The sequence below is a fragment of the Oratosquilla oratoria genome, chromosome 6 (genome assembly GCF_046742065.1).
Source record: "Oratosquilla oratoria isolate Oo_2021 chromosome 6, ASM4674206v1, whole genome shotgun sequence".
Taxonomy (NCBI): Eukaryota; Metazoa; Arthropoda; class Malacostraca; order Stomatopoda; family Squillidae; genus Oratosquilla; species Oratosquilla oratoria.
The window spans coordinates 78,851,273-78,863,549 of record NC_134782.1 but is presented as its reverse complement, the minus strand read 5'-3'; the positions used below and the strand labels follow the sequence as shown (position 1 = coordinate 78,863,549).

The 12,277-nt window shown below is 37.2% G+C and overlaps 1 protein-coding gene across 3 annotated transcripts in view; it reads right to left on the bottom strand.

Moving 5' to 3' along the window:
• Ccz1 (vacuolar fusion protein CCZ1) overlaps positions 1–11,343 on the bottom strand; it is a 154,646-nt gene extending 143,303 nt beyond the window's left edge. The window contains exon 1 of one of the 3 annotated variants that reach the window (XM_076187384.1): positions 11,135–11,343. In XM_076187384.1, coding sequence (XP_076043499.1) covers positions 11,135–11,215 — 81 coding nt within the window. In that variant the 5' untranslated portion in view covers positions 11,216–11,343. The remainder of the gene's footprint in view (positions 1–11,134) is intronic. The other 2 variants (XM_076187385.1, XM_076187383.1) reach the window with 2 other exon arrangements.
• Between the last annotated feature and the right edge of the window lie 934 nt (positions 11,344–12,277).

The window sequence follows — 12,277 nt, the reverse complement described above, 5'->3', positions numbered from 1 at the left end:
TGAGGTAGTATGTGGCACGGAGAGGGGGGTCGCCGATTTAATGAAGCGGCCTTGCTGTGGATGTGCTGTGTCTTGCGACACTGCTTCTGACCCAGGGCAGTGGACAGGGTGCAGGGATGACCCGTCATCCAGGAGGTGCTAAGATGAGAGGGAGGGTGGAGGGGTGTGGAGTGTATTCAGGGATGGAATGGGTGGGAATGATTTTATGCCTTTTCCTTTTTGGCTACCTCCCTTGTAAGGGGAAAAAACCTTGGTATATGTATGTATGTACCTTACTGCTCTGAAAAGGTTCTGGGAGAAGATGAAGAAGAAGAGGCCTCAGCAGTGGAGGAGTGGTCAGTGGTGGTTCCACAAGGACAATGCCCCAGGCCACAAGTCAACGCCGGTGACCACCTGGATGGCTGACAGGGGAATGAAAGTGGTACAACACCCACCCTACAGCCCTAACCTAGCCCCTTGCGACTTCTTCCTGTTCTCATGCATGAAAGACAGCCTCAGGGGAACCAGATTCCAGTCAACAGAGCTGAAAGAGGCATCAGAAAGTTACCTGAAGGGACTACTGAAAATGGACTTTGAGGAGGTCTTCCAGGATTGGGAGAGATGCATGCAGAAGTGTGTAGATGCAAGAGGCAATTATTTTGAAGGCGACAAAGTTTTGTAAGCTTATGAAAATAAACAGTCTCTCTCCTGACATTTTCTCATTACTTATTGAATACATACATACATATATACCAAAGGCTTTTTCCCCCTACATGGGGGGTAGCCAAAAAGAAAAAGGCATAGAAACCACTCCCACCCATTCCATTTCCTATATATTCCACTCCCCTCCCTCCCTCTTATCATGGAGTAAATAAAAATCAAGCAAATAATAAACAAAAAGACAAATAATAACAAACAATATAAAACAAATGGCAGTCATTACAGAATCTTGCTTTGGTGTTTATCTAAATGAATCTTAAAGCTTCGAACTGAACTACATTGCACTGCCTCTGCAGGATTATTCCATTCATTAACTACACGGTTGGCAAAGTAGTTTCTACCCACTTCCAAATTAAATCTATTTCTTGACAGTCTGAAACCATTATTTCTTGTTGGTTTCTCATTCAGTGTAAAAATTTTGTCACTTTGGATGTTGTCAATTACCTTTAGAAGCTTAAAGACCTGTATCAAGTCACCTCTGACTCTCTGCTTTTTTAGGGAAAACATTAATATGCTTTAATAAATTTTTGTATGATTTATTTTTGATATTTGGAATCAGTTTTGTGGCTCGTCATAGTACTTTTTCCAATCTGTTGGTGACATTACGGCATATTCCAAATGTGGACAAACTAACAATTTATGTAGCTTGTTAAGAGATGGACTTTTGAAGTCAAAATATCACAAAATCAGTACTAGAACATTATTTGCTTTCTCAGAGGCTGAAATACACTGCTTAGATGATTTGAGATTGTTACTGATAATTGTGCTGAGATCATTTTCATACATACATTCATATACCAAGGCTTTTTCCCCCTTACAAGGGAGGTAGCCATAAAATCATTTCCACCCATTCCATCCCTGAATACACTCTACACCCCTCCACCCTCCCTTTTATCTGAGCACCTCCTGGATGACAGGTCATCCCTGCACCTTGTCCACTGCCCTGGGTCAGAAGCAGTGTTGCAAGACACAGCACATCCACAGCAAGGCTGCTTCATTAAATCGGCGACCCCCCCCCTCTCCGTCCCCCCATTGCATAAAAGGAGAGGACGGGGAGAAATCCCTTCGGGCTGCGTCAAATTTTGCTAACACATACTACCTCACCCCCCCATCCCCCCGCCCATTCCACCTCATGCAATCACATCATCATCCATATACAACCATTCTCCATTCACCCCTGTCTTCTGTCCTCTCCCGTCCTTCCTCAACAGACATTCCCCTCTTCCCCAAAGCCCCCTTCACACCATCCATCCACCTCATCCTAGGACATCCCCTCATGTTCACTCCCTCCACATCTGCCTTCCATACCTCTTTTACTAGTCTTTCTTCACTCATTCTTTCCATGTGTCCAAACCATCCTAATATTCTTTCATCAACCCTATCTCCCAGCTCCTTTTCCACCCCTGTTCTCCTCTTCACCTCCTCATTTCTCACTCTATCTAGCCTAGTAGCCCCCATCATACTTCTCAGACACCTCATCTCAAACACATTCAAACTCCTTCTCTCTTCTTCTCTTATGTTCCATGTTTCTGCCCCATACAGTGCTGTTGGCACAATCACTCCTTCATACAGTCTCCTCTTAGCATCCATTCCCAAATGTCTATTCCTCATTACACTCTTCAATCCACCAAGGCATTTACTCGCTTCTCTCAATCTACATTCTACCTCCACCTTCACTCCACCTTTTCCTGCCACATTTGCACCCAACTATCTAAAACTATCCACTTCCTCCAGTCGCTCTCCCTTAATGCTCACTTACAGTCTACTGCCATTTTCACCCCTTGTACATCGCATCACCTCACTTTTACCCACATTTATCTTTAGCTTTCTTCTATCACATACTCTCCCAAACTCTGCCACCAACTTCCTCAATCACTATCCACTTTTGTTAACGAAATTCCAACTTGTAATCGTACTTAGTTATTTTTACCTATGTGTATTACCTTGCATTTATTTGTGTTATATTTCATTAGCCACTTTTCAGACCATTGCTGTAATTTATCTAAATCTTCTTGAATATCTAATTGATTTAAGTGATCATTTGCCACTCCACACAGTTTTGTATCATCAGTAAATTTGGAGACAATAGATTTTAGCCCATGGTCTATATCTTTTAAATATAATATGAATAGAAGTGGTCCAAGAACGAAACCTTGAGAAACTCCACTCGTAACATTTTTCCATCTAGAAGTTTTGCCATTTAAAACAATCATTCAACCAATTACTAGTCCAACTTAAGGGGGTACGCGACACCTGGGGGGGGTGAATTTGGTCAAGATATGGCATTTTTCAAAACTGTATTCAAAATGTTCTTATACCACTTAGAAATAAATCCCGACAAATAATTTTCCAGCCGTGCGCAATTTAAAGGTCCTGGGTGAGGTTTAAAGGGACAGATTTAAAGGCGCAACCCACACTAGAGGGAGGCGTGCCACTTAGGACCTTCAGGCGCAGCGAATAACGTTGAAATTTGATTGAATTTACACTCGCCCAGTGTATCAACGGCCAATACGATTGTGGAGGGGAAGGGAGGAAGGTGGAGGGAGAATATTTCGCCAACTTTGTGCGAAACTAAGCGTTAGTTCCCGGCTAGCTCTGAAAAGGGAAGTACGCATGTCTCACGAGCTCTCATTGCAATCTATTACTTTAGCTAGTACATATTACTCTTTAGTACAGTCATCATGGGTAGCAAAAAGAACAAAAGAACATCACAATGACAAAAAACAGCAGTTAAAGATGGCAAGCAGTCAAAGACGACTAAAGATCTCACCACCTCTCACTCCACCACCGCCCTCACCTGCACCTCTGTGACGGTGACAGAGGTAAAGGACAACATTAGACTAAACAATTCAAAGAGGAAGATTAAATCCAAAGAAGAAAGCAAGAGGAAAAAGATCAAGGCTATACAGGAAGAAGAAAGAAGAAGGGACATCATATGATGCTGGAGGGGGTGCCCTACCAACATAGATTGGCGAGGGGAATCTGATGAGGAAAGAGAAGGCGCCCACTACTGGAAAATAAACCTCTTTCCAATGATTTAGATACCCTGAAGACCCCCAGCAGAGAGGTTTCATATGAAGAAACCACCAAAGGTGCAAAAAAGCAAATTATATGATGTTGTCGTCTGTACATCGTCACTACTGTGACATACTTATACTTTAGTTTTTCAGTATTTAAAGTACTTATAATTAAAATATGTTGATAATTTTTACTGTACTTACTTATTATATAATAAGAATTAAGCCATGAAAAAATCAGTCAAATTGGTGAAACTATAAGCAAGTTACAGATATATTCATATTTCAAGTTGCCATATCTCCGTTCGATATTTTTCTACTTTTTTTTAATCATAAAAAATCTAATATACATCAGATTTAGATGAAACTTACAGGGAATATTACTTTTAGTAACTGCTAGGGCCGATCGTTTGAATATTTTGAATAGGATGAAAGAGTTCGGAGTAATAATGGAAACGAGAGCAAAATTTTTTTATTTTTCACGATTTTTGCCAGACATTAAAATTGAAATGCCTGTATGCAAAAGTATAAAGGAAATTGTTCAATTACTCAATGACCGGCCCTAGGTGTGCCTACTGACTAATCATAGCCAAAATATAAAACAAATTGGTCCATGTATTATGGTGCTGTGCACTTTTAAATGTCGCTACTGGTATACGTACATATGTACATGTGTACATGCATCATTCTGCTTCACCTAAAATGTAGGCAATATGGATACCTATTTACCTGAGAAGTTTCAGCTCTTTACTCTAAATATTTTAGAAAATGACCTCCAGGTGTCGCGTACCCCCTTAATAGGCTACCACTTCCATGTGAAGCTAATTTAGTAAGGAGTCTTTTGTGGGGGACAGTATCAAAATCTTTTTTTGCAAAATCTAGATATATTAAGTCTATATTGTTTCTTTTGTCATAATTTGAGACAACTGTGTTGTAGAATTTGAGTAAGTTAGTCGCACAAGAACATTTCCATTTGAAATCATGTTGTCTATCATTTATCAAACTGTTACTTTCTAAATGATGTTCAGTAGCATCTCTGATGATAGTTTCCATCATTTTTCCTACAATTGAAGTCAGACTTATAGGCCTGTAGTTATTTGGTTTCTTTTTTGTCACCTTTTTTGGGACATCTCTGGATATGATGGATTTCTTGAAAATAATTTCTAATGGAACAAAAATCTCATTTTTCATCTCCTTTAAGATTCTTGGGTGCCAACTGTCAGGCCCTGGTGTTTTATTAACTTTGAGTTTTTCTATACTCTTTTTAATTTTTTCTTTTGTTATATTTACCGTAGTGAGCAAGTTCACCCAAGATTTTTCACAGGTTTGAAGTGTTTCATTTATTAATACTGAGCTAATATAGTTGTTTAAAAGATCACACATTCCTTCATTTGAATATTCAAGTTGACCGTCAGCAGATAATAGTGGGCCAATGTGATTCCTAATAACCTTTTAATCTCTTAAGTAACTATAGAATTCTTTGGGATTCTCTAAGGATTTATCAGCGATATTCATTTCATATTGTCGTTTTCGTTTTTTGTCTTTTTTAAATCTCTCTCTATTATTACATAACTTTGATGGACATTAGGTGCACCCAAGCACTTGTATTTCTTATAAGACTGTCTCTTTTTCCAGTTTCTTTGTCGAGTCATTTTGGGCGAGCTTGATTTGGGGGGTGTCTGTCCTTAAATGGGATGTAAGTATGAATCATCTTTGTAAGTGTATTTTGAAATATTTCCCACATATGATCTTCAGGTCTTTTGCTTAATTTTGCCTCCTAATCTGTAAGCTGAAGCTCCTGATGTAGTCCTTCAAACTGAGCTTTACTGAAATCGAGTATTTTAGATACACAAGTATCTATTCTAATTTTTTTAGCAGTTTGAATCTAAGTTGTGATCACTACTTGCAATAGTTTCACCAAGTTCTACATCGGTTATCATGCTTTCCTGGCTAGCGATCAATAGATCTTGTAAGTTTCCATGTCTTGTGGGCTCTTTCACATGCTGCTAAGTAATTGTCACTGAGAAAATCTATCAAGCAACTTCCTATATGGCCATGTTCTAGGGCCATATCTGTATCCTGGCCATAGCCCTGGGTCAGAAGCAATAAAGCAAGACACAAGACCTATCATAGCTAAATTGTTAAAAATAGTATACATTAACCTGTATCACATGACCTGCTATTGTCAACTCCCTCACCTTTATTCTATGTTATCTAATCATGTAAACACAAAGCTTTTCCTATGATAGAGCACCTTTAAGGGAGGCTCCAGATAATTAATCATAGAACATAAATATCAACCACCTAACTTTGCCTTCTCTAGAAGAGAAGAGGCTGTGCATTTTTTTAATGTCATCAATATTGACTTTGGGGACAATATTGCACCGAAGCTTTGGGATTTGTAGTAAAGGAGATATAGGAAAACTACAGAAAGGAGGAGTGGAATTTTTTTTTACCAGTATTCTTTTTTGAGAGAAGATTTGTGGCCAATCATAACAGAATACTGCATGACTGGTCTGTAGGGGTGTTACTAAAATCCCAAAAATATTTAACAGTATGAAATATATCTGTAAACCCTTTTATTGGGGAGGGGGAGGGGGTCACCTGAGCCACCTAATACAAAAGTTCATCAAAACTCTCACTTCCACCTGGAAGTGTCGGTTACTTGGGAACCATGGATCTACTTCAAGAGATACCAAGGGCAACAAACTGACTGACCAGTGGCATTGTCACAGGTAACACCATGCTATACAGTAACATAAAAAGGATTGTGCACACTTCTAAGAAGCTTCTCAAAAGTGTACACAAAATAATGGTACAGTGACAGTTTTGGCAATACAATGATGAAAATAAGAAATACAATGAAATGCCAATTGGCAAAGTCAATGTAAAGTACCACACATTATACACCACTGGTAAGCAACATTACAGTGCATATGTAGTGATTTTTTGCAACTGTTATGCACACAGATTAGCAGTTCATTAAAACTGCAGTGTTAATATGCTAAATTTTAGTTGTGCACACCTACTTGATATAGCAATAGAAAATAAAATATTAATTTTGTAAATTATAATAGATCAATGTAATATGCAATTTTCTTCGTGGAAATCAATAACAAAAAAGTTGCTCAAACCTATTTACTAATGAACAAAGTCGTGGTGATACACCATGTTTGTTTTGACAGATGCAGAGGTTAAAGAAATGAAAGGATAATAAATTAGTCTATTCTAACCTAACCAATATTTAGTAATTCGGCACCTTAAATTCTAAACATCATCCAGTTTGTCGTCATTGTCACAGATGCTGACAGCCTGATTATTATTGTACCTCAGGCAATTAACAGATGACGGCAGAGCCCCGTGTTCTCTCATAAAGTCCAAGGAAGCCCTATGTTTTTATTACAGCACTTATTAATGTCATCTGGAGTTTGAGAACACCCAGTCCACAATGTGAAAGCCATCGTCTGATAGTGACTGGACTGGCATGGCATCTGGACCGTATCCTAGTGGCTTTGTTCATTAGTAAATTTGCTTATAGCAATTTTTTTTTTTTTTTCCCACCAAGAAAATTGTATTTTACATTCATGTATTATAATTTACAAAATAAATATTTAATTTTCTAATGCTATATCACGGTGTGCCCAAATGAAATACAGGTAAACGTCGACTTACGATGGCCGCGACTTACGATTGTTCGACTTTACGATGACGACGACGACGACGACGATATGATAATTTAACCCCTTCCATACGGTGCCGCACACGTAGGCGTCATGAGGAGCAAGTGGATTTGCGACGCTGCCATATCGGCGTCTTGATTATATTTATTGTAGTCGCCCCTGTGTTTTTACATTCTCTCAAATGTGCCCTGAATCCCATTCTCTGTGGTTTTCAAAATTCGCGGGTGAAAGAGAGAACGATCGATATAAGCGGTGACTATATTTTATGATGCGAGTATTATTACGTCACGTCGTACGGCTGGCATTGGCTGCTGCCCGCGAGATTTAAGTCCCGTACTGAAAATACATATTATAGTGTTTGAATATGGTAAAAAGGATAAAAATAATTAAATAAACTACTGTACATGTTTAATAGGCTATATTCAGTATCTCTGGTGGTTAATATACAGGTAGGCTAGGTACAGTGACCACGGAACAGAGTGGGGATCGACTTACGATGAGATCGTCTTACGATGGGTCTATCGAAACCTAATGCCATCGTAAGTCGACGTTTACCTGTAATACCATTAATATTTATCATGCACAATATCATCACTGTGGTAGGCATTTAATCAAGGTCCTGCTAAATTATGTGCTTTCTGTTGGCATTTGCTTTTTAAAAATCACAGTGGCTATTTTTACAATGAGTCATAAGAATAGTCCTTAGGCTATTCTTACGATATGGTTGATAGCAACCTCTATGTGAAGGATCTTGCTGATTTTTTTCTGTGTGATATCTAGGTCTGTATAAACCTTCACAGCATGAGTTTTATTCAGATCTGACGAGTAGTTTTTTATTTTTTAATAAAAAACGTAAAAATTACCATATTTTTGGGCTTCTTTCAAATCCTATCTCCTCTTACAATTTTTATTCGATGTCTTTCATTTTACAGCAAAAGAATCTACATATATTAAAAAACAAAATAGAAAGCTTTTTTTTAATATCTTTGTTTAACACCGAGGAAAAGAATATAAAAAGATTATCGAAAAAAAAGCAAAGATTTTACTTTGACACGTTATTAAAAAATATTTATTTAACATATGCAAAAAATCTCTATTTTATTTTTTGTCATTTATCTAGCTATTAATAGAGACCTCATATGCAAAAATAGGTTGAAAATTGAGTATCAAAAACTTACATTTTTCAGAAATGAGTGTTAAAGTTTTTTTTCCTTAGTTTGACTAAATTTCACATTGGACCTCCTAAGACCCATTGAAAACAGGTTCCATTGTATTTTCATGATGATTTTGCATCTTTCAAGTAACTCAGGCACTTTGTACCCTCCTACAGTGTAGGATATTATTCACTCAAAGTGAGGGTCTCATAAGCCGCCACCTCACTCTTTGTCGCAAAGTTTGAGTTCTTGGTCTAGAATGACCCAGCAAGGTAGTCTGATTGCTGGGATTCAGCTCTCTTTCTTTTCTTGGGTTTCCTTTCTGGTGTTGGAACAGGCTCTTGCTGCATCAGGGACATCACTTGTAGCCACTTGTTAGCAAACAGTTGTTTGCGTAGAGACAACTTGTCTGATATAGGTGTAGAGGACAGAGGATCAGGTGCTGAGGATGTGGATGTAGATGGAAGGGAGAGAGCTGCTGGAGGGAGTACTAGTGGTGGTGGCGGAGGTGGTGATAACAAAGTTGATGCTGGGGTTCTTTCTTTCTCCCCTTGAGTTGCTAATGTAGACGTTCTTATCTTCTGCAAGTGTGCCTTTTGTTTGGATAGCTTAGGCATGGCTAATATCTTCAAATATCTCTTCACTGAAAAATAGATGCGAATTTCACACGGCAAATTAGTGAATGCAGCAAGCTAACGTGTACATGTCCTTTACTTTGTAAGGCTCAGGCCACTGCCAGTCGTGCAGGCTGAACTTCCTCACACCACATACTCACGTGCATGCCGGACTTAAGAGAAAACTTTATGAGTGTATCAAACGCAAAAAAATAGGGTAAAATATGATCAAAACGTATGTAAACAATGGTCGTGCGCAGCATGTGGCTGCCGGGGGGAGGGAGGGTAGGCCCTTTAAACCCTTTAAAAATGGCGGTACGATAAAAACACTTTACCAGCATCTAGAGCAAGATCCCTACTATGTATTTATGCAAAAAAAAAAAAAAAAAAAAAAAAAAAAAAAAAAAAAAATAGAATTTTTCTTAAATCTGGGGGCGGGGGGGGTCCCCTTAAGCTAAATTCAAAATGGCTGCTACTATTTTCAAATTACTTGTGGCAGGTGAAGAATTTTATTCATTTGCAGCTCTAAAAGAATCAATTTCCAGATGGGAAAAGTCTATTAATGTAAATCTTTATACCAGGAACTCCAGGACAATACAATCAACTACTAAACGTGCTCCTAACAGAAGTTTCAAACCAGAGTTGCATTATTTTTCAATAGATTATTGCTGTCAGCATGGAGGTAGGAAGTACCAGCTGAACTCTACTACTAGGGCACGACCAAATCAACTGTAAGTAAGAACTAGACTTCTGTCTATTCCAAGACATCTTCATACATTATTAGCAACTTAAGATAAATTTATGCATTTAAAAAAATTGAAACAAGATTCCTGGGAGGATTGTTAGGTTCAGTTAGGTTATTGTAATACAAATTAAGTTCAAAAGTTCATGACAGAGGGTGCTATCAACCATGTTGTAAGAATAGTCCCCAGACTATTCTTACAACTCATCATAAAAATAGCCACTGCCTTTTAAAATGTACCGTATCATGATTAAGGATTTTCCTACATTTGTTTACATTTTATTGAAACTCCCCCAACTTTGTAGGTAGTAACAAGTACCTCTATTCTGAAAACTGCCAAGAGGTTTTATTCAGCTAAGGGAAACTCCCTATGTACATAAATAGGTAAACCTATCTTGACTAAGCATTTTCCAACTGGTGATGACTTGTTCCTTTATTCTCACTCTTTCCCGTGCCAAAAAAGACCCCCTGCTAAGGGAAGTACAGGGTATTATAATTATATACTTCAAATTAAGTGGAAAAGGTGGTAAAGAAACACAGGTTGGTGTAAGAACACTATATTGCTGATGTTTCAACTACAAGTCTGACTGCACTGATCCTAAAATTATCATTCCATGAATTGTAATTGTGTAACACTATGCACAAAAGCCTACAATTACTGCAGTACACTCTCTACAAGTAATACCTTGATATAATATCTAAACACCCTAATCAGGTAATTAATGACCTTTACAAAAGGTAAATATAGTAAGCCTAAGGTGACCATGGACATGGTACAGTAAGAGAATAATTAAAGAATAGAGATGTATAAATAAAAAAAAAAAAATAATAAAACTGTCTCTAGACACTAAAATCTAAATATTCCACACAGAATGAAGTTTCTTCTGTTATGTCTCATAATGCCTGAAAGCACAACTTAATTATTAAAACTAGTTTCAACACCAACTTACATTTTTATTTTAACAAGAGCACAGCAATATAAATATGAATATCATCTGTAGTAAATTCAAACAAGCAAACTAACACTACGAAATTTTAACTCCTTCATAAAAACAAGTAGGAATGAGAACATTTATTTTTAATGAACTAATCATATTGTATAAACGTACACACACATACAAAATTAATATGTATAATGATAATCAACCTTTCAGTTTCACTGGTTTCAAACGTTTAATTCGACAGCAATATTTAGAATGTCCACTTCTCTAAACATTTATGCTCTTACCTGCCCCTCCTTCTGGCCATAGCTTGAATTAAATATGAAGAAGTTCTTTAAATATGGTTGGGAACTACTTTCTGCTGCCATAATGTCAGCTTAAAAACTGAAATGCTGCCAGTGCCCCATATGTGGTGGAATTAACTCGTATTTCGCTGAGAAAACAAACCTTTTACTGAGTGTGTTCGAGTAGTTGGCTTTAAGTTAATTAGTAAATAGATATATACTAAACAAAAGTTAACATTGGTTTCATTTTTATTGTATATAAAAGACTAAATTATTGAAAAACTACTATCAATGATATTTAATTTTCATTTCTGTTATATTTTTCAGAGGTAACCAGGTAAACAATGTTTCGGACGAAACTCAGCTGATCTAAGCTTTCGATATTCAAATGAAAAATTCTGTATGTACGAACTAAAGACATAAACAGTTTTTCTAGTTTTTATATAACATTAACTAGATTATATTGTTTCTCCAGTAATGAATTAAAAAGAATATATGGTTTCATTGACAGACTCAACATTCTGTACCCATTGTCACTGGGAAGAAAAGGCTTCCTTGTTGTAGCATAGTTGCATGGTCAACATTTTTAGGACTGGACTAGGCTTGTGAAAGTGAAAAGCTGCATAGCAGAGGTTATCCGATAATATATTTGTAAATATTTGAGCAATTTTTACTTCCATTTATACGCAATGTGTCAATTTTTTAAAGTACTAATATTTTCCACAATGCTGATTTATAATGCTTATTTCGGGAAATATATTTAAAACACATTGTTTCAATTTACTTTTAACCTAAGAATGTGTCATGTTTTAGCTAATGATCGAGTGACAAATTCAATTCATTATAATTATTACTGACGAAATCGCGACGCTGATCATTGTAGAATAATACTTGATTGTTTAATGGTACTTTTTAATCTTCAGACTTCCATTGATCTCAAAGAAAGACTGGATCGTGCATGCTATTGTTGGCCGTCCGCAAAAAGTGAAGCCCACGGATTTTGATGGACATATTGTTACTTGTTAGGACTTTTCGCGTGTGATGGTACTGTAGGTTATGGCTAAGAATGGGATTCAATATTGTGCTTTTGGTTGCAACAAGCGTTAGAAACGCAAATTAGACCAGGAGAAGAATCAAAGTAATGGT